Source organism: Carcharodon carcharias, chromosome 3 (genome assembly GCF_017639515.1).
Source record: "Carcharodon carcharias isolate sCarCar2 chromosome 3, sCarCar2.pri, whole genome shotgun sequence".
In the NCBI taxonomy this organism is placed as follows: Eukaryota; Metazoa; Chordata; class Chondrichthyes; order Lamniformes; family Lamnidae; genus Carcharodon; species Carcharodon carcharias.
The window spans coordinates 172,938,465-172,966,245 of record NC_054469.1 but is presented as its reverse complement, the minus strand read 5'-3'; the positions used below and the strand labels follow the sequence as shown (position 1 = coordinate 172,966,245).

Here is a 27,781-nt window from a genome sequence, read left to right as displayed (position 1 = left end):
TTTTTATATATTACATAACCAGCAAATTTCTCTGCTCAGCAGGTCAACTTGTTTGGGACTTGGTCTTTGACAAAAGATCAATGAGGTAACAGTACAGGATAGCAGAGCAATATTCAGGGATGAATTTCCAAAGTTGTTTAGAGGACCGGTAAGCCTCAAACCTGCAACAGAAATTGAAGTCCACTCATTACGGAATGAGCTGCTCTTTATTGCAGCAATACCATCCATTGGACCACAGGAGGAGATTACAGATATCTCACTTCTCTTTGAAGACAGGCTAGAAGAGGCGGAAACAGGAAGGACTATACAAGATGGTGACTATTCGTTAGAGGAGTTTCTTGATCTTGGTTGGCTCTTTCCGGACACAGTTCAAGGGAATAAAGCCATTGCAGAAGCAGAAGATCTGTTTGAAGAGGAGGTCCTAGATCTTGCCACACTCTTTGACTCCACCACCTCTCAAGTCTCTGTTGTCTCTTTTGAGCAGAATCATTGTTTTGATGAAGAAGATTTAAAGAGGTGTATTTGCATATGCATTCCACTAACCCACCAATGACATGCATCAACAATTGCTTGCAGTCATCAGAAAGATATCCAGGGAGAATGAGATGTTTAACTTCCGGTTGGATCAAACCAATAGAGGAAGTTCAGAGCATTTTAATTTGTATGGAAGTAAGCTACAGCTCACACTTGGGTTTTGCCAGCAAGTCATGGATGCACTCAAATCTCCTTTCTGTAAGGAAGCAGAGGCCCAAACTACAGAGCTTCTATAGCTGAAGATTACTACACAGGAACTTCATATAGATCCAGGTCCGGACGTTTATTCCATTGTCGATGATGGTGCAGTCCTACATTCTCATGCTGACATCCTATTGCCTACAGTGGAGCAGCCTCACATTGAAGCGAGTGTGGAAATGATACCATTACCCACAAAAAGTGCAATTCCTACCCTAAGAGTAGTTGGGAAGTTGTCTTTTCCTCATATCCGGCAATGCCTTCAGGATGTTCCTTGTGCTTCTTTTCATCTACCTGATTCGTTCATGTCTTATGAATTCTTCTCTCATTGTCACGACAACTGTGAATGATACAGCTGTGAAATTCTTCATTAGGGATCAAAGTGCTTCATTTCCTCAAGCCGGTGCTTTCACCTTTCCCCAGTGTACAACACAGAAGATTACAGAGAGAATGTCAGTTTGTTGTATTCCTTTTCAAGGGGTTGTTTTTGTCCGAGTCCTGAAGATTTCTTTCTTAAATCAGATTTGGCTTGATTGGTTTTCACAGCCTTTACATTCACTTTGTCGTAAGAGTCACAGCCCATGAACCAGCAGTCATGAGAAGCTGCTATCCCACTCCACCAATGTGTTTGCATTCCAAGAAGAAGATAGTGGAACTCATATGTCCAACAATTCCTCCAAGAGAGCCCAGAACACTGTTGGGGATTGATGCCTTTGGTGACCGTGACTTGGAGGAGAGGGGAGGTAGGAGTTGGATGGAAGCTGTAAAAAGTATGAGATTTACAGATGCTGGGAATGTAATGTAAATAGCTTATCAAAATAATGTAACAGCTTTGAGATTATACATGAGGGGAGATGTAGAGTAAAGGGTTAATTGTTACATTAATAAGACGATGAGGCTGATGATGATGTAAGCATGATATCAGAGTCAGATGACCAAGAAGCTCCAAGAGAGCAAGACACAGATCAGTCTGTGTCCAGAAAACCACGTGCTTACCATGAGGTCTTTGTAAATAGTTCTTAATAAATAGTTTCAGGAAAAACTATATATTGACTATCTCAAGTCACTCATGAAATAAGCAACGCCTCATCAAGACAAGGTAGCAGATCAAAACATGCAACAGAACTGGTAGAAAGAATAATTTTGGCCTTCCATGCACTTTACAATTCTTGCTGGATAATCCAAAATAATTAATAGAAACAGTTTAACACTTACCTCCAACTTCCTAAGTTAGCTCCTTCTGTGTTTCTGCATGCCCCCGCTTGGCTACATTGTGTTTGAATGTGTTTTATGGTCGTTTTCACATTTCAGTGTAGACAAAATGGATCCGTAGGAAACTTGTGCGTAGATTTTCATTGGTGTAATTCCTGTAGGAGGCTGTCAGTTTGAATGTGGTGTCAATAAGGCCAGAGAAATTTCGGGGGAGGATTTTTCAGTCGGCGTGTGGGAGTGGGGATGGGCCCAATACGCCGATGCATACAATGACGTGCGATGACGTTAAGTGTGTGTCCCGATGTCATCGCGCAGTGCTGTGATATTTTGTTCGGCGGATGCACACCGATAAGTAAACGGCCTATTAAGGCCATTAGTGGAGTCATTGATGTAGTTGTCAAATGCTGCCCATTCCACCTTAAGGTTGGTGGGCAGGCAAAAAATTTTAAGGAAACCTCATCCACGAGTGGGTTGAGGTTTCCTAAGGCTTTTATTAAGTAAATAAATATTTTTTCTGCAAAATCAAAACATGTGCCATCTCATGTGACACAGTCACATGAGAGGACATGTTTAATTGAATTTTACATCCATTTATTTAATAAGTACAATAGCCATTCAATTTCCCTGAGACAGCTCCGTGCCTCCAGGAGATTGAAGTGCTCTTTCACGTGCATTAGCCTTAATTGGCCCTCCCATGTAAAATGGCGGCCACCCCTGCCTGCTCCCGTTGAGCCCACCTGCCACCTGAAAAATTAAGGCCCAGGTCATCGTGTGCATAATTTGTAATCCATTAAGAGGAGATATATTCCTTCAGTTCAGTTCCAAACATCCTTATTTCAGTTTTAGCAGAGTCAAGTATGGTGGAAAGCTAGCAGCAAAATATCTTAATCTTACCATCAAAGAAAAATCCCCTACAGTACTAATATATTTTTGTTATTTTCTCACACCTGTCACACTGATGGCCTTTGAGTGAAATTACTAAGTTTCACTGAATTTTAGGCAAATTTATGCAGTTTTATTCAAAACCACATTGAAGCTATCAATTCTGTTACCCATTGAACCCAAATAGCTAGAAAGGAGAATTTTGACCTTCAGAGAGATTCACTCTATATGCTGGATATCTAACTGGGAAGTACTTGAAGTCAAAACAGTGTCAAAAGTGGAATCTCCAATACTCCAACATCTCTAGGATCTAAAAAGAAAAACTACGTCACACGAGTACACAACTCTGATACTTTGCACACTTTAAATAAGCCATCATAAAAATGAATATGGAGATATATTTATAGATTTTAAATATATGTAATGGATAATTTTCTTAGTTTATTCTCCCTTTGTGAAGCTTCACCTGTCAGGATTGCATATTGAGAATTCTGATCCACATTTCCACTAAAATTGATAGACTGAAAACAAAGCGCCTCTAAAGCTGTGTGGCCATAAAACAACACGAAAGTCTCCATGCTGACCACGTAAAAATCAGCCCCTTTTAAATACCATGTGTGCACAGCTGTGCTAAAAAATTAAAGGAGTCATACAATTTTTAAAAAATCACCCACATATTTGAGAAAAGAATTATATGAAACATTGAATGAAAATAACAAAGGGCATGCAGATCCAAATTTCAGATATGTTCTCTCAACCTGCAAGGATCCAGTCAGCAGGTCTGGCAGCACCTATGAGGAGAGAAACTGAATTAACATTTCAAGTCATTGACATTTTGTGGATGACCAAAGGCCAGTTAGCTTACCATCTGTCATTGGAGAAATGCTAGAATCCATTATGAAGGAAGTAGTGGCAGGGAATTTTCAAAATCATAACACTATTGGGCAGAGTCAAAGTGATTTTATGAAAGGAAAATCTTATTTACCAAATTTATTAAAGTTCTTTGAGGAGGTAACAAGCAGTTTGGATAAAGGGGACCCAGTAAATGTACTGTATTTGGATTTCCAAAAAGCATTTGATTAAGTGCCACATAAAAGGTTACTACACAAGACAGGAGCTAATGGTGTTGGGGGTAATACATTATCCTGGACAGAGGATTGGCTAACTAACATGAAACAGAGAGTCGGAATAAATGGGTCATTTTCAGGTTGGTAAACTGTAACTAATGGAGTGCCACAGGTATCAGTGTTGGGACCCCAACTACTTACAGTCAGATGAAGAAACTGACTGTATTGTAACTAAATTTGCTAATGATACAGATGTAGGTAGGAAAGCAAGTTGTGAAGAGGATACAAAGAGCCTGCAAAGGGATATAGATAGGTTAAGTGAATGGGCTAAAAAATTGGCAGATGGGGTAAAATGTGGGGAAATATGATGTCACCCACTTCGATGGGAAGAATAGAAAAGCAGAATATCATTTAAATGGAGACAGTGTGCAGAATGTTGTGGAACAGAGTGTCCTTGTACATAAATCACAATAAGTTAGCATGCAGGTACAGCAAGTCATTAGGAAGGCTGGTGTTTATTGTCAGTGGATGGAGTATAAAAGTAGGGAAGTCTTGTTGCAAATATACAGGGCTTTGGTGTGATTGCATCAGAGTACTGTGTACAGATTTGGTCCCCTTACTTAAGAAGGGATATGCTTAAATTGGAAGCAGTTCAGAGAAGGTTCACTAGGCTGATCCCTAGGAGGAGTTGTCTTATGAGGAAAGATTGAGCTTGTTGGACCTGTATTCATTGGAGTTCAGAAGAATGAGAGGTGGCCTTATCGAAACATATAAGCTTCTGAGGGGGCTTGAAACATATAAGCTTCTGAGGGGGCTTGATAGGATAGATGCTGAGTGGATGGTTCCCCTCATGGAGGAATCTAGAACTAGGGGGCACAGTTTAAAAATAAGAGATCTCTCATTTAAGATTGAGATGAGAAGGAATTTCTTCTCTCAGAGGGTCATTGGTCTTTGGAATTCTTTCCCCAGAGAACAGTGGAGGCTGGGTCATTGAATATATTCAAAGCTGAGTTAGACAGATTTTTGATCTACAAGGGAGTCGAGGGTAATGAAGGTCTGGCAGGAAAGTAAAGTTAAGGCCAAAGTCTGTTCAGCCATGATCATATTGAATGTGGGAACAGACTTTAGGGGCCGAATGACCTACTGCTTCTATTTATTATAATCTTATGGGCCAGGATTTTCACCTTGTTGGGCGGGCACGGTGGGCAGGCCTGGGAGCGGTTGCAAAGTCAACTGCCACTCACGATTGGGCCCTGACATCAATTTCACACTGGCTGGCCAATTAACGGAGGTTCACGCATGCGCGTGGGTGAGCACAATGAAAGCCCCCTGAGGCACAGAGCTGTCTCAGGCAGCTGAAGGATTGTAAACTCAAAAATTAAAAACTTAAGCAATGTTAAAAACATGTCCCCTCATGTGACTCTGTCACATGAGCAGGAACGTGTTATGAATGAAATTTAAAACTTTTTATTTAATTTTTATTTGCTGTTAGAAACCTCATCCTGCCGCCAACCATAAGGTCGGACGAGCAGCGAAAAATTTCATTTAATTATTACTTTAATGGCCTTTATAGGCCTGTTAATTGTTGACAGGTGTGCTGCCGACTCCTGCGCAGGCCTGCCTACTGAGATATTGTGCGAGTGCGTGATGACTTTGGGACGCTCACCCGATGTCATCGTGCGTCATTTTACATTCGTTTGGGTCAGGCATGTGCCCACCTGACGTGTGCAATATTCTGCCCATGACCTCTTATTGACTTGAAACATTAACTCTATTTCTCTTTCCACAAATTCTGCCGGATCTGTTGAGAATTTCCAGCACTTTCCGTTTTTATTTCAGATTTCCAGCATTTGCAGTATTTTGCTTTTATGTGCAGCTTTTGTTGGGAGGGCAAACTCATTGAAAGATCTATCTAATATTTTTTCCAAGGCAATTTATAGTAATTAAGTGCCAAATTATCAACAGGTTTTGTTGTGTACTCACATTTATCTGTAAGTAATTTTAAGCACACTAAACTCATTTTTCATGACTTAGGATTCTTATGAGAGAAGTTTTTTTATCCATGCAGTCAAGCTGGATGACTAGCCATGTTCCAAAGGTACAATTATTGTATTCTACATAATTAAAATCTAATCCTAAGTAGTACACAATGGCGTATTTTTTCCCTTCAAAAAATGGGCAGTAACCTGTTAAGAGTACATTGCCTACAAGTCCAATTGTCATTCTGTTCAAATCAATGTAATGAAAATCTGTTGGGTTCTATAAAGGGTAGGCAATCAGAATACTGCCCATACAGTGAATGAAAATTGAACACAATCTCCTTGTAAACAGAAATCAAAAACAAAATAAATGCAGCAACATTACTTTTAAACAAGATATCTAGTCTTAATTTACATCAATGACTGAAAAAAACGGTAGAAAATATATTGCAATTTTTTTGTTAGGACATTATTTGTGAATACAGAGCTAACGGTTAAAAAAGTGAAGAACCCATTGGAATGTAAGACCTGTACAATTCAACTGAGGTAAATAAACATCTACCCAACTTTGTATTGATTTTTAAAATTTTGCAGGAATCCATTTGTGTATATAGAAATAATTTGCAAGCTACTTTGATAGTTTCACAATGTTATGTCACTCAGTATTTTCATGTAAGAGTCCAGAGCTTTATATTAACCTTTTATATTCAATAAGCAGCCTTACAGGAGTTGAGAAACAAAAATAATGATAAATGCTTTAAAACATCTTAAATATCTTTTTGCTATTGGGTGAGTGTCTAACAATACCTTAACTTAATGATTCATAAGTTGTCAAGTGCACAAACATTGGATAATCAATCTTGGTCATGCCTGTACAGTAACATGTTAAACATGCTTTCAGACTGGTCTGTGTGTTTTGGTATTTATCAGAATGTTAGTCTGAGCCTAACTACAACCCCATTCCTCACTTTCAGATAAAATCCGTTGGAAATTTATGCAAACATAATTCAGTTAAAAGCTCTTATATTTGAAGCTTATTTGTAAATCAATATTTCATACTAAAAGAAATGGTATTCCATAAGGGAGCAATGGGGAAGTAAGCTAACCAACACTTCTCTTGAAAGCCTTTCATGAGCATGGTTTATGGCTTATGCAAGTGCGACAGAGGACTAAGGTTACCTGTTGCTCTCCCAGTCCTAGAATGGTATGCAGTAAAAGTGGACAAAAATAACAAGAAAAGACTCTTAAAAATTGATGAGGGAAGAATGGGAATGAAGATGAGGTAAAGTAGAGATTGACTCTTAGACTCTCAAACAAAAGCAAAATACTGCAAATGACAGAAATCTGAAATAATAACAAATTGTTGAAAACACTTTTCAGATCAGCCAATGACTGGTGTCTTTTCTGTTCTGATGATAGGCCATTGATCTGACATGTTAACTCTGTTTCTCACATATGTTATGATCAGTTAGAGACCAATACATTTAAAAAAAGGTCCAAAATTTCAGTTATTTACTGAAAGAATTAAGCTACAAGATTCTACAGTTTAAAACAGAACAATTTTTACTATACAAGAGTCAGACAAAGCTAACATTAAATAGTGTCTTAGGTATCCTCCTATACTATAAAACCCAGAAAAAACATAAGTTAAACATTAATTAATAGGAAAATCTACACATTAAATGCCAGATTTGACTTAAGACAGTTCTTACAAATTGGCTCAGCAATCTACTCAGTGTATAGGTCATCAAACTCAATCACGAAGTTCTTCAAAACTCTGCCCCCCTTACGGAGATTTTCAGCTCCTCCCCTGCTGGGAGCTACCCTGATCCCCAGCTGACAGCAGCACACTAGCAACCTGGATTCTATGGTACAGTTTTCACCAAAAATGGCACAGGATGCAATCCTCCTCAACGTGGCCTGGATGGTACAGATCCAGCAATGTTACTTTCAAGTATCAGAAACAGCTACAGAAACTGCGTATTTGCTTATTCTCAGTTTTTGGATCGAGCCTCTGTCTTCTTCAGCTTACATTGGACTCATCAATTTCGACTGAACTCTGATGGCTCTGACTCCTTTTTTATAGTTTCCACCAGAAGTTTTGTTTTTCAGTCCTCAGCTGTCCCAGAGAATTGGCAGTGGATCCATGAAGCATAAAGTTGTCGTCCTCTCTCAGGTTGGCAGCATTCGTCCTCCTACCCCTGTCACTCAGCCAGTGCACTTACTTTCCTGTCAGCCAGCCCAGACTGCTGCCCCCATGTTCATATGGTTTGGTCTGAAACCAGACCCCCCTCTAAAACCATCTGCTGCTGAGTACCAGCAACCTTCCACCAGCCATGCTGCAACCATTGCAGTAGCAATGTGTAGGAGCACTATGACTGGCAAAAACACAAGACAATGTAGGTGTAGAAATCAGGGCGGGGAACTGTGATATACTTGAACAAGTTAGTGTTGAAAGGGAGGAGGTATTAGCAGTTTTAGTGGGCTTAAAAGTGGATAAATCCCCAGGCCCAGATGAGATGTATCCCAGGCTGCTTTGTGAGGCAAGGGAGGAGATTGCAGGGGCTCTGACACTAAGTTTCAAATCCTCTCTGGCCATGGGAGAGGTGCCAGAGGACTGGAGGACAGTGAATATGGTACCATTATTCAAGAAGGCTAGTAGGGATAACCAGGTAATTTCAGGCCCATGAGTCTAACATCAGTGGTAGGGAAACTATTGGAAAAAATTCTGAGGGACAGGATTGATTTCCACTTGGAGAGACAGGGATTAATCAGGGATCGCCAGCATGGCTTTATCAGGGGGAGATCATGTCTAACAAATTTATTGAATTTTTTGAGGCAGTGACTAGTTGTGTAGATGAAGGTAGTGCAGTTGATGTAGTCTACATGGACTTAGTAAGGCTTTTGACAAGGTCCCGCATGGGAGAATGGTCAAGAAGGTAAGAGCCCATGGGATCCAGGGCAATTTGGCAAATTGGATCCAAAATTGGCTTAGTGGCAGGAGGCAGAGAGTGATGGTTGAAGGTTGTTTTTGCAGTTACATGTGACGAGAGGTGTATTGCAAGGTACTGGGACTCTTGCTGTTTGTTTGTAGTGTACATTAATGATTTAGATGTGAATATAGAAGGTATGATCAGTAAGTTCGCAGACGACACGAAAATTGGTGGTGTCGTAAATAGTGAGGAGGAAATCCTTAGATTACAGGTGATATAGATGGGCTGGTAAGACGGGCAGAGCAGTGGCAAATGGAATTTAATCCTGAGAAGTGTGAGGTGATGCATTTTGGGAGGACTACCACGGCAAGGGAATACACAATGAATGGTAGGACCCTAAGAAGTACAGAGGATCAGAAGGACCTTGGTGTACATGCCCATAGATCCCTGAAGGCAGCAGCACAGATAGATAAGGTGGTTAAGAAGGCATATGGGATACTTGCCTTTATTAGTTGACACATAGAATATAAGAGCAGGGAGGTTATGTTGGAGCTGTATAAAGCGCAAGTTAGGCCACGGCTGGAGTCCTGTGTGCAGTTCTGGTCACCACACTATAGGAAGGATGTGATTGCACTGGAGAGGGTGCAGAGGGGGTTCACAGGACATTGCCTGGGCTGGAGTGTTTCAGTTATGAAGAGAGACTGGATAGGCTAGGGTTGTTTTCCTTAGAGCAGAGAAGGCTGAGGGGGGGACCTGATAGAGGTATGCAAAATTATGAGGGGCATAGATAGGGTAGATAGGAAGAACCCTTTCCCCTTAGGGGAGGTGTCAATAACCAGGAGGCACAAATTTAAGGTAAGAGGCAGGAGGTTTAGAGGGGATTTGCAGAAAATCTTTTTCACCCAGAGGGTGGTTGGAATCTGGAACACACTGCCTGAGGGGGTGGTAAAGGCAGGAACCCTCACAACAATTAAGAAGTATTTAGATGAGCACTTGAAACGCCATAGCATACAGGGCTATGGGTCAAGTGCTGGAAAATGGGATTAGAATAGATAGGTGCTTGATGGCTGGCATGGACATGATGGCCAGAAGGGCCTTTTTCTGTGTTCTATAACTCTATGACTTGGAAGACATGTAGTCAAGGGAATGGGCAGGGATAATTAGTTGGAATTTTATAGATTTTGGATGGATTATTGAGTGAATTTAGTTTGGTATTGTTTTATGGTGCCTTTCATTTCAATATTGTAGCCAGGACGACACTGTAATGGTCAGTGACAGAGGGAAGGTAAGATGTGTAAGGGAATTTCAAGTCATCTTCAGTGGAACCATAGTCAATGAGGCAATCATGGACAATACACCCAGAAACTAGATGTGTTGACAGCATCCTCCTTCTTCTAACTCCTCTTCAGCTGCTTGGTATATTGTTACATTGCCTGAAAAGCATCCAATTTTGTTATAATCTTGGAGAAGATCAGTAGCTCTTTTTTTTTAAAAGAAGAGGCCTGAAATCTCAGTTATTTACTGCAAGAATGAAGCCACAAGATTCCTTGGGTTAATATGGAAGAAGTTTTACTATATAAGTGTCAAACAAAGTATACACTAAATACTATCTTAGTTAATTGCCTATAGTCTAAAGCCCAAAGACAATATTAGTTAAGCATGAATTAACAGGCAAATTGCAGTCAATTATAAATTGTTATAAATTACACATCAAATGGCAGATATGAATTGGCTCAGCAATTTACTCAGCATATAGGATCATAAAACTTGGTCACAAAGTCCTTCAAACTGTCCTCTTTATGAAGAATTTCAGCTCCCCTCCCTCGAGGGTTTAGCCTGATCCCCAGCCAACAGCAGTACACAACCAATCCAAATTCCAAGAGTCTTCACCAAAAATGGCACACATCTTCAGAACCTCCTCAACTCAGTCTGGATGGTGTAGGTCCACCAATGTTATCTTAAAGTAACAGCAATGGCTGCAGCAACTGTGTATTTGCTTATTCTCAGCTCCTGGATCTAGTCTCTGTCTTCTTTAGCTTGTCGTACTGCACATTGGACTCATCAGTTTCTACTGAGCTCTGTCTCCTTATATATAGTTTCAACCAGAAGTTTTAGTTTCAAATCATCAGTTTCAGTCTTAGTTTCCTCAGCATCTGGGAGGGTCAGTTTCTTTCTTCAGTTTTCTGTTTCAATTAGTGTCTGTCTCAAAAAATACAAGCTTTGACCACAGATTCTATCACACGCCACAAGTGTTGCCTAATATGCTGAAGGTTTTCAACATTTCTGTTTTTACCTCACTCTTCCTATATGGTTTAGCTTCTTGAGATGTATTTCAGTTGGTTGTATGAAAAAAATAAATGATGTCCACCCTGATGAAATATTTCTTAGTCTAACTAAATTTTATTGAATCGTTTTACTTTTTTTGCTACTGTCAAACAAGCCATTAAAAGTTGTAACAATTACATCCATGCAACACAATATTTTGAAGCAGGCCCTCTACCTGTTAAGATGATTGCTATCCTGACAAGGTACTTTGTTTGAAGTTGTAACTAAAGATCAGATGAATTTAATAATACATCAGCAACTGGCCATGACATAGCAGGAAAAATACAGCAAATAAAGATCAGTGGAGACTATCCTCAAAATTGGATAAATCATCATAAATAGAAAATGACATATTGTCGGTCGTGCGTAGCGTAAGAGGAAGTTCAACCATAAAACTATTGAAAAATTAAAATATTACAAGTCACTATGGTTGGCATTCTTTTCCCTCACTAAATGTTATTTTAAAATATATATATTTGTGTTTTGGGAGGAGTTGCTGAACCTGATTGTTACTAAATGCAACTTGTTTCTAAATAGCTTAGGCTTGGACATTAACTTGTGTGCTATATTCTTTGAATACTAACAGTATATTCAGGAAAAATCAATTCAGCTGAATGTAGTTACATATATTTTGCAGGACCTCTGCACCTTTTCCTGCAAATTTACAGTGGATATGGTGAAGAGAGCTTCAGAAATGGACTTCAATGTATATTCGATGCAATTTGCAGAAACAGCTAGCAGTAATTAATTTTAACTCTTATGTGCTGTGGCCAGCAAGAAATAATCCATCACAGAACTATTTCATTAATTACACTGTGCAGGTCTGATAATGGGGATTTGGCAGTACCATATTTTATTTGAGACAGCTTTGTTCCTCTTATGCACTTCGGTAATTCAGCTTTGCAAGTATATTTTGTAGAAGTGGAAGTCACCACAATTAGCTTTCAACAAACACACAATAATATTACACACAAACTTGCTTTGCTCTTAGCAGTCAGGAGGATATTTTAAAATAATGTGACAAAAACATGAAAAATATGCTTTCTATGCAACAAATGAAATGTCTGACCATTAAAGACTATATTGTGCATATGCTACTTTAAAACGTAAAGGAATTTTCCAAGTAACATCTTCCAGGTGGGATTCTGTCTAGTCAGTACATCCAATAATTCCCTTTCTTTCTCATTTTTAAAATGTTAGAACCACAAATCCAGAAACCATGTGCCAGAAACTTGTATATTCGAAATTTTTTAAGATTTCCAGGAAAGTACTTCCATTGGCAGTTTATTCCTAATGATTCCTGGAGAAATTCCCTTTTCCTGGAGAAATTTGTTTTGAATTGTCTATTTAACTTACTTTTCCTTAACTTAAATTTACGAACATAGGTCTGAAATTCAGTATACCCCTGAAAAACCCATATATGTTCAACTTATCAAATTGCTCAAGATGTTAAAATCTTTATGATTTAGTCACCCTAAGAGAGATAAGTCCCAGGGTACAATCACTCTTCATACTAAAGGTACATGCTGGTATAAATGTTGTAGCCCTCCATTGAACAACCTCCATTGATAATGATAGTCAATACAAAATTGGACATGATATTCCAGAAGGAAGCATTTTCTGAGATCATTATATGTAATAAAATAATGAACATATTTTTATCAATAGGTTAATAATTTTGTTATAAACAGCTCATTGCTAGGCACAGTTGTGTGAGAAACCAACTAAGATGGTCACAGACACAGTGGGATAGAATATTAACAGCTAGCAACAGGTAGGCTGGAGTGCATATTTAGGGCAGGGTTTCCTCCCTGTCGGGGGCAAAATTGAATGACGGGCACGCACAGGCGCGCCTCCAATCTGTGCCCCCGATTGGGGGTGCGGCGCCATTTTATGTGGGTGGGCCAATTAAGGCATCCCCAGCGTGATGTCCACACAGAAGCGCTATGCGCTCCCTGTGCGGGCGGTGGCTGGGTGGGGTGGGGGGAGGGGTCCCTAAACCGGGAGTGCACTCTTTTGCACATGCGCAGGAAAGAAAGCAATCATTCCCCTGAGGCTAAATGCTGCCTCAGGAAGATCGGCTGTTCTGTGACAAACATTAAAAATAAAAATAAAAAATTCCTGACATGCCCCCTCATGTGACACTGTCACATGAGTTGGGACATGTCCATAATTTTTACAAAAACTTAATAATAAAATTTTTAAAAACCTACATGAAACCTCATCCCGCCCATGGATGAGGTTTCATGCTTTTTCTAATCCCCGTTGGGGTTCCTGGCCTGCCCGCCAACCTTAAGGTTGGATGGGCAGGTCCATTAATTAGCTAAATGAATCTGTCAATGGCCTCAATTGGCCATTGACAGTTCGGCGGGTGCACAGCTGATTTTGCTGAGCCCCTGCCTACCGGAAAATCTAAATGGGGCAGGGTGACATTGGGAGTTCCGCCCGACATCACTCCACATCATTTTACACATGGGCAAGTGGGCCCGCCCCTTGCGCACCGACGGGAAAATCCTGCCCTTAAAATCAGAGAAAGAGAAGCGTGACTGCCACCTGGCGACAATGTGCCAACTTCCAGGATTAAGTAAGCTACATTTGGATGACAACAAGAAACCTACTCACCGAAGTTGGACAGTTCAAATGGGTGGTAATTAATGCCCTTAGGAGACGTTAGTGAGACATTTGGAAAATGATTTTAACTTTGAAAGGAAACTTAACACCATAGCATCTATGAAACACTGATGTGCGTACCCTTGGTGGACTACAGTTTCTTGAAATTGCACTTCCTCTTACTTCTATGTAATGCATCCCATGCAATGTCAGCAGAGGTAGAGGAAGGCTGCTCAGGCCCCTTCCATGACTGCTGAAATGCACTTGTCCTATGCCCTCTGGGCTTTGAAACCCTGAGAGCCTCAACAAAGACTGCTCCACCTGCACCATATAGAGGCAGACGTGGCTTTTGGATGAGGCAGCATGTCAGGTATCAGTGAGGAGTGAAAGCACTTTGAATGGAGTGCATTTCCATGTTCTCCTTTTGCCATCATCCCTCTCCTGGGCCAATCTACATTACTCCTCACACATTGTTGCAGACTAGCTTGCTGGAGATGACACATTGTAAGCAACAGAAATGCCTGTTTAAGACAGCAGTCAAGCTGGCATTCAAAGTCTGCATGGCTGTCACCCGCCCTGCATGACCTCATTTGAAAGGCTCACTTGAAGCACTGTGGAACTGGCCACTTTCTCCATTGCAGACATTGTCTTAATTCCCTATGCTACTAATCCATTAGCAATTGAGTTGGACTCCTCCGTCCTCTCTGCTATTGTGGATAATGTGTGTCACATGCTTTTCAGTACCTGGCTATATTGTTGAAGAACATCTATCATTCTCCTTCTCAGTGATAACCCCTAGGGTTCAGAATCTGTGTCCAGCTGAGTTGAGCATGGAAAGGATTCTGCCCATGACATGGATTCTCCATAGCTGTTCCTGTACCCAGTGTCTGGCCGTGCTCACTTGCGAGGTGTGAAAACCCAATTAACTCTATCATCAATATGTGTGCATTTGGATTGCTGCAAGGCTGTTCATCCAGTGATGGTGCACCTTCAGTAGGAATGAGGTTCTTTGAGGAATTGCCCTTATGGATGTATTGCGATGCTTACTGTACATGTACACGGCCTGGAAGACAAAGGGATACCGCTTAGTCGTGACAAGCCATCAGTGGCAGGCCATCTCCAGGCTTGTCCCTCTCCCTTGCATTTTGTATGCACCTCAAGGGGTGAAAGAACAGACCTATGAATGAGTGAAGATGATGTATTTACCTGATGGATGCAGTGCATTTAGTGAAGTGGCAATGAGACGGATGCATTACATTGTATAAAGAATGGGGTGAGTGGCAGTGGTGGATGGATAGATGGGGAGGTGGTGATAGAAAATGAAGGCTGGGTGCTGCTAGAAGTTGAATGGGGGTGAAGAGAGATGGAGACTGATTGGTAAGACAGAGTAAGATAGGATAGGGCGTTCAGATCACAAAATGTGGTTGAATCAGTAGATGTAATCACTTTTCCTGACCTGCTTAGGTAATTAAAGTGCATCCTATGTTGTGTCCAAGACATGGGCACAACACTACTGCTACTTACCTTCTCAGCTACTTGGGAGGTGATGGCATAATGGTATTTTCACTGGACTAGTATTCCAGAGATCTAGGGTAATGCCCTGTGGACCCAGGTTTGAATCCCACCATGGCAGATGGTGAAATTTGAATTCAATAAAAAAATCTGGAATTAAAAGTCTAATGATGACCATGAAACCATTGTCGATTGTTGTAAAAACCCATCTGGTTCACTAATGTCCCTTCAGGGAAGGAAATCTGCTGTCCTTATCTGGTCTGGCCTACATGTGACTCCAGACCCACAGCAATGTGGTTGACTCTTAAATGCAAGGGCAGTTAGAGATGTATGATAAATGCTGGGCTAGCCAGAGATGCCCACAGCCCATGAACAATTGAAAAAACTTCCTCCTTGGTGAGAGCTTTATTGGGTAAAAGCATGATCCCCCTGCTCCTGACTGCAACCCAGCAGTAATTCCAGTGAACCTTCATTGAATCTGGGTGATTACCTTGCTGAGATTGCATCAAGTGGATGCTGATCATGCTCAATGTACAGATAGGTCTGAGGTGCACAAGCTGAAGTCAAAATTAATCGAGTTGAAGCCTCAAATTCCTCCCACTGAGTTGAATTCTGGGTTTCACCCATTCCAACCCCAGCTCAGAAACTTACCTTTACATTATTATTATTATGTGTCAATATCTTTAACCTTATTACAATCATTTAGCTGGTCCATGCAATCAATTGTAATAGTGAAATGTGAAAAATTCCACTGGCTAGTTAAATATAATATAGCCATACCACAGTTAACTTAAAGAGTTGATATGAGACTTGCATTTGTATAGCCACTGGATATTTCAAGTTCTTTATAATGAATGAAATACTTTTGAAGTGTAGTTGTTTTTGCAATGAAGGAAGAACGACATGGAGATTGGGCTGATTCCAAGCTCGTTCACAATTTTAACTCAGGTCAATAAAGCCAAGAAAGAGGTTATACAAAGGAACAAAGAACCTTTGCTATGTTCTGCCGAATAGCCCAGTCAGGTGAATTACAGATTACTACCCTTTGTAGCTAGCAAGCTAACACTGAAATCTCCATAACAAAAACAAAAATACCTGGAAAAACGCAGCAGGTCTGACAGCATCTGCGGAGAGGAACACAGTTAACATTTCAAGTCTGTATGACTCTTCAACAGAACTAAGGAAAAATAGAAAAGAGGTGAAATATAAGCTGGTTTAAGTGGGGGGTGGGACATGTAGAGCTGGATAGTAGGCCTGTGATAGGTGGAGATAACCAAACGATGCCATAGACAAAAGGACAAAGAAGTGTTGAAGCTAGTGATATTTTCTAATGAATGTGATAATAAAGGTACAGATAGTCCTAGTGGTGGTGGGGTGGGTGGAAGGGATCAAAATAGGCTAAAAGGCAAAGATAAACCAAAGGATGGAAATACATTTAAAAATAATGGAAATAGGTGGGAAAAGAAAAATCTATATAAATTATTGGAAAAAAGGGGGATCGGAAAGGGGGTGGGGATGGAGGAGAGAGTTCATGATCTAAAATTGTTGAACTCAATATTCAGTCCAGAAGGCTGTAAAGAGCCTAGTCAGAAGATGAGGTGCTGTTCCTCCAGTTCGCGTTGAGCTTCACTGGAACATTGCAGCAGGCCAAAGATGGACATGTGGGCATGAGAGCAGAGTGGAGTGTTGAAATGGCAAGCGACAGGGAGATCTGGGTCATGCTTGCGGACAGACCGAAGGTGTTCCGCAAAGCGGTCACCCAGTCTGCATTTGGTCTCTCCAATGTAGAGGAAACCGCATTGGGAACAGCGAATGCAGTAGACTAAATTGAGGGAAGTGCAAGTGAAATGCTGCTTCACTTGAAAGGAATGTTTGGGCCCTTGGACGGTGAGGAGAGAGGAAATAAAGGGGCAGGTGTTGCACCTTCTGCGGTTGCATGGGAAGGTGCTGTGGGAGGGAGTTGAGGTGTAGGGGGTGATGGAGGAGTGGACCAGGGTGTCCCGGAGGGAACGATCCCTGCGGAATGCCGCCGGGGGAGTGAAGGGAAGATGTGTTTGGTGGTGACATCTTGCTGAAGTTGGCGGAAATGGCGGAGGATGATAATTTAAACGCTGGGCCTGGTGGGGTGGTAAGTGAGGACAAGGATGATCCTTTGAAAGCGGAGGCTGGTGGGTGATAAGTGAGGACAAGGGGGACCCTATTATGGTTCTGGGAAGGAGAGGAAGGTGTCAGGGCAGATGCGCATCCATGTCCTGTCCATCTCCCACCCTCACACCTTCCTCTCCCTCCCAGGACCATGATAGGGTCCCCCTTGTCCTCACTTATCACCCACCAGCCTCCGCTTTCGAAGGATCATCCTCCACCATTTCCGCCAATTCCAGCATGATGCCACCACCAAACACATCTTTTCTTCATCCCCCCAACAGCATTCCGCAGGGAGCGTTCCCTCCAGGACACCCTGGTCCATCACCCCCTACACCTCAACTCCCTCCCACAGCACCTTCCTATGCAACCGCAGAAGGTGCAACACCTGCCCCTTTATTTCCTCTCTCCTCACCGTCCAAGGGCCCAAACATTCCTTTCAAGTGAAGCAGCATTTCACTTGCACTTCCCTCAATTTAGTCTGCTGCATTCGCTGTTCCCAATGCGGTTTCCTTTACATTGGAGAGACCAAATGCAGACTGGGTGACCGCTTTGCGGAACACCTTCGGTCTGTCCGCAAGCATGACCCAGATCTCCCTGTCGCTTGCCATTTCAACACTCCACTCTGCTCTCATGCCCACATGTCCATCTTTGGCCTGCTGCAATGTTCCAGTGAAGCTCAACGCGAACTGGAGGAACAGCACCTCATCTTCTGACTAGGCTCTTTACAGCCTTCTGGACTGAATATTGAGTTCAACAATTTTAGATCATGAACTCTCTCCTCCATCCCCACCCCCTTTCCGATCCCCCTTTTTTCCAATAATTTATATAGATTTTTCTTTTCCCACCTATTTCCATTATTTTTAAATGTATTTCCATCCTTTGGTTTATCTTTGCCTTTTAGCCTATTTTGATCCCTTCCACCCACCCCACCCCCACTAGGACTATCTGTACCTTTATTATCACATTCATTAGAAAATATCACTAGCTTCAACACTTCTTTGTCCTTTTGTCTATGGCATCGTTTGGTTATCTCCACCTATCACAGGCCTACTATCCAGCTCTACATGTCCCACCCCCCACTTAAACCAGCTTATATTTCACCTCTTTTCTATTTTTCCTTAGTTCTGTTGAAGAGTCATACAGACTTGAAATGTTAACTGTGTTCCTCTCCGCAGATGCTGTCAGACCTGCTGCGTTTTTCCAGGTATTTTTGTTTTTGTTATGGAGATTTCAGTGTTAGCTTGCTAGCTACAAAGGGTAGTAATCTGTAATTCACCTGACTGGGCTATTCGGCAGAACATAGCAAAGGTTCTTTGTTCCTTTGTATAACCTCTTTCTTGGCTTTATTGACCTGAGTTAAAATTGTGAACGAGCTTGGAATCAGCCCAATCTCCATGTCGTTCTTCCTTCATTGCAAAAACAACTACACTTCAAAAGTATTTCATTCATTATAAAGAACTTGAAATATCCAGTGGCTATACAAATGCAAGTCTCATATCAACTCTTTAAGTTAACTGTGGTATGGCTATATTATATTTAACTAGCCAGTGGAATTTTTCACATTTCACTATTACAATTGATTGCATGGACCAGCTAAATGATTGTAATAAGGTTAAAGATATTGACACATAATAATAATAATGTAAAGGTAAGTTTCTGAGCTGGGGTTGGAATGGGTGAAACCCAGAATTCAACTCAGTGGGAGGAATTTGAGGCTTCAACTCGATTAATTTTGACTTCAGCTTGTGCACCTCAGACCTATCTGTACATTGAGCATGATCAGCATCCACTTGATGCAATCTCAGCAAGGTAATCACCCAGATTCAATGAAGGTTCACTGGAATTACTGCTGGGTTGCAGTCAGGAGCAGGGGGATCATGCTTTTACCCAATAAAGCTCTCACCAAGGAGGAAGTTTTTTCAATTGTTCATGGGCTGTGGGCATCTCTGGCTAGCCCAGCATTTATCATACATCTCTAACTGCCCTTGCATTTAAGAGTCAACCACATTGCTGTGGGTCTGGAGTCACATGTAGGCCAGACCAGATAAGGACAGCAGATTTCCTTCCCTGAAGGGACATTAGTGAACCAGATGGGTTTTTACAACAATCGACAATGGTTTCATGGTCATCATTAGACTTTTAATTCCAGATTTTTTTATTGAATTCAAATTTCACCATCTGCCATGGTGGGATTCAAACCTGGGTCCACAGGGCATTACCCTAGATCTCTGGAATACTAGTCCAGTGAAAATACCATTATGCCATCACCTCCCAAGTAGCTGAGAAGGTAAGTAGCAGTAGTGTTGTGCCCATGTCTTGGACACAACATAGGATGCACTTTAATTACCTAAGCAGGTCAGGAAAAGTGATTACATCTACTGATTCAACCACATTTTGTGATCTGAACGCCCTATCCTATCTTACTCTGTCTTACCAATCAGTCTCCATCTCTCTTCACCCCCATTCAACTTCTAGCAGCACCCAGCCTTCATTTTCTATCACCACCTCCCCATCTATCCATCCACCACTGCCACTCACCCCATTCTTTATACAATGTAATGCATCCGTCTCATTGCCACTTCACTAAATGCACTGCATCCATCAGGTAAATACATCATCTTCACTCATTCATAGGTCTGTTCTTTCACCCCTTGAGGTGCATACAAAATGCAAGGGAGAGGGACAAGCCTGGAGATGGCCTGCCACTGATGGCTTGTCACGACTAAGCGGTATCCCTTTGTCTTCCAGGCCGTGTACATGTACAGTAAGCATCGCAATACATCCATAAGGGCAATTCCTCAAAGAACCTCATTCCTACTGAAGGTGCACCATCACTGGATGAACAGCCTTGCAGCAATCCAAATGCACACATATTGATGATAGAGTTAATTGGGTTTTCACACCTCGCAAGTGAGCACGGCCAGACACTGGGTACAGGAACAGCTATGGAGAATCCATGTCATGGGCAGAATCCTTTCCATGCTCAACTCAGCTGGACACAGATTCTGAACCCTAGGGGTTATCACTGAGAAGGAGAATGATAGATGTTCTTCAACAATATAGCCAGGTACTGAAAAGCATGTGACACACATTATCCACAATAGCAGAGAGGACGGAGGAGTCCAACTCAATTGCTAATGGATTAGTAGCATAGGGAATTAAGACAATGTCTGCAATGGAGAAAGTGGCCAGTTCCACAGTGCTTCAAGTGAGCCTTTCAAATGAGGTCATGCAGGGCGGGTGACAGCCATGCAGACTTTGAATGCCAGCTTGACTGCTGTCTTAAACAGGCATTTCTGTTGCTTACAATGTGTCATCTCCAGCAAGCTAGTCTGCAACAATGTGTGAGGAGTAATGTAGATTGGCCCAGGAGAGGGATGATGGCAAAAGGAGAACATGGAAATGCACTCCATTCAAAGTGCTTTCACTCCTCACTGATACCTGACATGCTGCCTCATCCAAAAGCCACGTCTGCCTCTATATGGTGCAGGTGGAGCAGTCTTTGTTGAGGCTCTCAGGGTTTCAAAGCCCAGAGGGCATAGGACAAGTGCATTTCAGCAGTCATGGAAGGGGCCTGAGCAGCCTTCCTCTACCTCTGCTGACATTGCATGGGATGCATTACATAGAAGTAAGAGGAAGTGCAATTTCAAGAAACTGTAGTCCACCAAGGGTACGCACATCAGTGTTTCATAGATGCTATGGTGTTAAGTTTCCTTTCAAAGTTAAAATCATTTTCCAAATGTCTCACTAACGTCTCCTAAGGGCATTAATTACCACCCATTTGAACTGTCCAACTTCGGTGAGTAGGTTTCTTGTTGTCATCCAAATGTAGCTTACTTAATCCTGGAAGTTGGCACATTGTCGCCAGGTGGCAGTCACGCTTCTCTTTCTCTGATTTTAAGGGCAGGATTTTCCCGTCGGTGCGCAAGGGGCGGGCCCACTTGCCCATGTGTAAAATGATGTGGAGTGATGTCGGGCGGAACTCCCAATGTCACCCCGCCCCATTTAGATTTTCCGGTAGGCAGGGGCTCAGCAAAATCAGCTGTGCACCCGCCGAACTGTCAATGGCCAATTGAGGCCATTGACAGATTCATTTAGCTAATTAATGAACCTGCCCATCCAACCTTAAGGTTGGCGGGCAGGCCAGGAACCCCAACGGGGATTAGAAAAAGCATGAAACCTCATCCATAGGCGGGATGAGGTTTCATGTAGGTTTTTAAAAATTTTATTATTAAGTTTTTGTAAAAATTATGGACATGTCCCAACTCATGTGACAGTGTCACATGAGGGGGCATGTCAGGAATTTTTTATTTTTATTTTTAATGTTTGTCACAGAACAGCCGATCTTCCTGAGGCAGCATTTAGCCTCAGGGGAATGATTGCTTTCTTTCCTGCGCATGTGCAAAAGAGTGCACTCCCGGTTTAGGGACCCCCCCCCCACCCCACCCAGCCACCGCCCGCACAGGGAGCGCATAGCGCTTCTGTGTGGACATCACGCTGGGGATGCCTTAATTGGCCCACTCACATAAAATGGCGCCGCACCCCCAATCGGGGGCACAGATTGGAGGCGCGCCTGTGCGTGCCCGTCATTCAATTTTGCCCCCGACAGGGAGGAAACCCTGCCCTAAATATGCACTCCAGCCTACCTGTTGCTAGCTGTTAATATTCTATCCCACTGTGTCTGTGACCATCTTAGTTGGTTTCTCACACAACTGTGCCTAGCAATGAGCTGTTTATAACAAAATTATTAACCTATTGATAAAAATATGTTCATTATTTTATTACATATAATGATCTCAGAAAATGCTTCCTTCTGGAATATCATGTCCAATTTTATATTGACTATCATTATCAATGGAGGTTGTTCAATGGAGGGCTACAACATTTATACCAGCATGTACCTTTAGTATGAAGAGTGATTGTACCCTGGGACTTATCTCTCTTAGGGTGACTAAATCATAAAGATTTTAACATCTTGAGCAATTTGATAAGTTGAACATATATGGGTTTTTCAGGGGTATACTGAATTTCAGACCTATGTTCGTAAATTTAAGTTAAGGAAAAGTAAGTTAAATAGACAATTCAAACATTCCTTTCAAGTGAAGCAGCATTTCACTTGCACTTCCCTCAATTTAGTCTACTGCATTCGCTGTTCCCAATGCGGTTTCCTCTACATTGGAGAGACCAAATGCAGACTGGGTGACCGCTTTGCGGAACACCTTCGGTCTGTCCGCAAGCATGACCCAGATCTCCCTGTCGCTTGCCATTTCAACACTCCACCCTGCTCTCATGCCCACATGTCCATCCTTGGCCTGTTGCATTGTTCCAGTGAAGCTCAACGCGAACTGGAGGAACAGCACCTCATCTTCTGACTAGGCACTTTACAGCCTTCTGGACTGAATATTGAGTTCAACAATTTTAGATAATGAACTCTCTCCTTCATCCTCATCCCCTTTCCGATCCCCCTTTTTTCCAATAATTTATATAGATTTTTCTTTTCCCACCTATTTCCATTATTTTTAAATGTATTTCCATTATTTGTTTTATCTTTGCCTTTTAGCCTATTTTGATTCCTTCCCCCCACCCCACCCCACCCCCACTAGGGCTATCTGTACCTTTATTATCACATTCCTTAGATAATATCACCAGCTTCAACACCTCTTTGTCCTTTTGTCTGTGACATCTTTTGGTTATCTCCACCTATCACTGGCCCTCTATCCAGCTTGTCCCACCACCACCCCCCCTTAAACCAGCTTATATTTCACCTCTTTTCTATTTTTCCTTAGTTCTGTTGAAGAGTTATATGAACTCGAAATGTTAACTGTGTTCCTCTCCGCAGATGCTGTCAGACCTGCTGACTTTTTCCAGGTATTTTTGTTTTTGTTTTGGATTTCCAGTATCTACAATTTTTTGCTTTTATCTTACTGAAATCTCCATTCTGGATCCTAAGTTGGACTTTGAAATTCCAATCATAATTTATTGTGCAGAAGAAGAACATTTTAAGCATAAATTGCTGGAAAAACTCAGCAGATCTGACAGCATCTCTGGAGAGAAAGACAGAGTTAACGTTTCGAGTCCAGATGACTCTTGTTCAGACCTGCTGAGTTTTTCCAGCAATTTTTGTTTTTGTTTCAGATTTCCAGCATCCACAGTATTTTGCTTTTAACATTTTAAGCATGTTACATTTTGCAACACCTAAATCCCAATTCCATTGGGAGCTGCTCTTCAAAATATGCTGAACAGCACATCAGCTTCATTGTTCGTTACATCACTCCAAAGGCATCATAGAATTATTGATATTATAGCCCAGATGGGACCTTGAGTGAGATGAAACCAAAAAAAATACTTCTCACAAGCTTCAATACTGTGGCACCAAATTGGCAAATAATGCACGATAATAAAGACACACAAATGTTGTTGATTATATTATATTATAATTGAAACATTGCAAGACTGTACAGTGAGCCTCACATAATGATCACCAAGAACTCCTGGAGACAAAATTGTCACTACATGAAAAAGAATGGTTCCCTCAGATTGTCAATAAAGTTGAGGTAGCTGTGAAATTCTGCAGGGCTTGCTAGGGAAACACAGAAGTGCAGAATGTAAGTGGCTCTTCGGCCCTTACCTGTTTGTAATAATAGATTATCAGTCAACAGGGGCAATTATGACTTTCTGTGCCTGGCATGGATCTTTTACTGTCAGTAGTTTGAATTTGTAAAACTACCTCTAAGGTTTCAAGGATTCCAAAGGATGAAAAACCGTTAACTTTATACCTGCCATACCTGGATAATATTTTGTCGTTCTCATAATACTAGACATCATCAAGACCAATAGGGGAAGTGAATTGAAAAAGTTTTTTTGTGTGTTTGGGTAGTCAATCCAGTTCCTAGAGGACATGGCACACAGACAGACATTCGGATGATTAGTGTGAATATAGGAAAAAATGTGTTACATTGGAGCAGTAGGTAATACTCTTGAGGTTAGGCTGAGGTATATTGATGTTGGCAGAGGAGATGGAGTTTTACTTTGCTTTTAGCTCAGTGTTGTCCAATATGGTAGCTATCAACCACATGTAGCTAATGTAGTAATTAAAAATGAGTAACAGACACAGTCGTTGAACACTTACTCATTAGCATGACATATGTATATGTATGTTAACCGCGTTGTGCACTTATTGGTAAAATGGTATGAGAAAATCAGAGTATATGAATGTTATTTGATCATTGTGAATTCTTTAGTTCATTGAATACCGAAGGTTAGCTGATGCTTGTTAGGTAAAAGTGTACATATGAAGTGTACTCATATTGTGTGAGAGGATTTAAGGAATTTTGACTAAAATAGTCCATGTAGCTAAAACTGTCATAAAAGCAATTTCTATTGGACAACGCTAGTCTATCTGTGCTAAAGCAGACTTAAGAATGATTGATACTGACAGCGTTTGCTGAAATGGAAAGTGTTTCTTCAGCACTAATGTCCTTCATCTTGATATGCACAGAAATGATGATGGAAAAATAGGAAGATTTATGGAATTAAAAAACACATTTGCAGAGCTTAAGATTTGCATAAATTTATGAGAAACTATTAATGCCACTCTCGAGAGAGCACACATAAAGCATCTGCAACAGCCTTATTGAATCAAAAAATTCAGAGCACGTCAATACATAAGAGCATGATAAAGCAGAATGATGTGATCCAAGTGGATAGACAAAACAGCATTCAAAAGTTAGAGATCAAGGAAGGAAGCAAATCTTGGACGAAAAGTTATGAGCGAGGATAAGAACTACCCAGTCACAACACAGCATACTGTGATAGGCAAAAAATGAATGAGCTGTGGTTGTAGAAAGTATGGTTGAAGAGTAACAAGGAATATCTGTCATTTCAAGAAGTTTGGGCCTAATATAATTGGCATAAGTGATTCTGAGGACATTGGCAACATGGCTGAAGTGTATGAGAATGAAGAGCCAGCGAGGCACAACAAAGACATTTTATTTAAAAACTTAGTCTGCTGAGGAATATGACATTTCCTCCATACCTAAAGCATTGTGTGGCGAAACAATATTAAGGTATAAGACTGTTTGATTTTGAGGTGTGAATTTTCCTTGGAGTAGCAGGCCTGCTTCTTTTATGTCAATAACCTTGTTGGAATGGCGGATGTTCTCTACGGCACAACGTATTCCGGTGAAGTTTGCTACTGATATATATCCAATTAATTGCAAACTGGTAACTGGTAACATTTCAGAATATCTTTATGTTTTAGCCAGGAAGCTTGTAAGCATTGTTCTGCAGATGTGATTTTTCTTTATTATGGATGATACTCTTTAAGAGTATGGTTCATACTCTTTAAGATACTTTTTTCATGCTCATTTGTTTAATACACATAATACATGATCCATGACCAAGAGAATAGGCAACTCATTGGCACCATAGAAGGATGCTTTAGTGACTGGAAGCCAGTGTCCAGTGGCATACCACAGGGATCTGTGCTTGGTCCCTTATTATTTGTCATTTATATAAACAACATAGATGACTATGTGGGGGGTAGGATTAGTAAGTTTGCGGATGACACAAAGATTGGCTGGGTGGTTAACAGTGAGGTTGAGTGTTTTGGGCTACAGGAAGATATAGACGGGATGGTTAAATGGGCAGATAAGTGGCAGATGGAATTTAACCCTGAAAAGTGTGAGGTGGGATGAAACATTTAAGTTATGAAGAGAGGTTGGATAGACTTGGGTTATTTTCATTGGAGCAGAGAAGACTGAGGGGCAACCTGTTCGAGGTGTACAAGATTGTGAGGGGCATGGACAGGGTTGACAGGGAGGAACTGTTCCCCTTAGTTGAAGGGTCAGTCATGAGGGGACATAAGTTCAAGGTGAGGAGCAGGAGGTTTAGGGGGGATATGAGGAAAAGCTTTTTTACCCAGAGGGTGGTGACAGTCTGGAATGCACTGCCTGGGAGGGTGGTGGAGGTGGGTTGCCTCACATCCTTTAAAAAGTACCTGGATGAGCACTTGGCACATCGTAACATTCAAGGCTATGGGCCAAATGCTGGTAAATGGGATTAGGTAGGTAGTTAAGGTGTTTCTCACATGTCGGTGCAGACTTGATGGGCTGAAGGGCCTCTTCTGCACTGTGTGATTCTGTGATTCATTCCTAAGCCTCAGCCAATGTCACTCAGACACTTTGACAGGAGATGTGGTGACAGTCCCTCTTATTTTCTTCTTCTTTGTGATCTAGTTCAAGATCAATAGTTGGTATCTTCCCTTACTCCGTGTTTGAGGTCAGGAACTCAGCAAGTAAAGGAACACAGAAAATAGTGAATTATTTCCAGACGCACAGTTCTAAATAACTGAAGATAAAGCATGCACCCTACATTGATCACAAGATTAGGGTAACCTACTCTGAGCAAGAAGTTAAAAAAAGTACTTCAGATTTGTATTATAAAGAAAAAGACCCACCTGAAATAATTACATTTGGGGAAATTTATTTAACGTTCAGGTCAGAGGTTTTCTATTCAAATCTCAGACTTTTGCTAGTCCTTTAAGACTGAGTGAGAAAGGAAAGCAATGAAATTGACAGAAACATGATCAATTATAGAAGGTTTTAAAGCACATCATATTAATTTGAATACTTTGACAATCATATGGTGCCTGAGGATATATTTCATGTGAGGGAACATCTGAACTAAGCATATTTGCACTAGATGGTGGTAACTGTATTGCAGTTTGTTACATCTTTTGTATTTTGTTTTCCTTTTGTGCCTCCTTAAGGGTGAATTGCTGAGTCCTTGCCGATGTGATGGCTCAGTACGTTACTCGCACCAGCCATGCCTTTTGAAGTGGATTAGTGAAAGAGGGTCATGGAGCTGTGAGATTTGCTGTTACAGATACCATGTTGTGGCAATAAGGATGAAAAGACCATGCCAGGTAAAGAGTCAGCATATGATTAATAAAGTCAATTTCAAACCATAGGCTGAGATGTCTGTAGCTCAGGAAGGCTTTTATGTTACAATGACAGACTTTGCTTACACAAATTAGTTACACAAATTACACAAATAAAGGTGCACATTTAATGTTCAGTGAACTTTATTTTGTGGGTTCAGATCAAGGTGATGCTGACAATGTGAGCCATCCAAAATATTGAGAGTAAGTTTACAATTACTACATCAAATGTTTCCACAACCTCAAACTAATGCATGCTTGTACGGTCCAGACACAGTAAGACCAGCGCATGAGAATGTGACTATTCAATCCAAAAAGGCATATAAAAAAACCTCAGTATCTATTGATGTCAGATTTACCCTCGTTGTAATTATAGCTTTCTTTTCAGATAAGAAACAAGTACTGCTTTATATAGAATATAAAAGAAAACATATTGTGAATTAA

The 27,781-nt window shown here is 41.2% G+C and overlaps 1 protein-coding gene across 1 annotated transcript in view; it reads left to right on the top strand.

Moving 5' to 3' along the window:
* Positions 1 to 27,781, top strand: part of LOC121276054 (E3 ubiquitin-protein ligase MARCHF11-like) — a 126,865-nt gene that overhangs the window by 15,766 nt on the left and 83,318 nt on the right. The window contains exon 2 of the mRNA XM_041183999.1: positions 27,167 to 27,322. Within this exon, the coding sequence (XP_041039933.1) occupies positions 27,167 to 27,322 (156 nt within the window). The remainder of the gene's footprint in view (positions 1 to 27,166; positions 27,323 to 27,781) is intronic.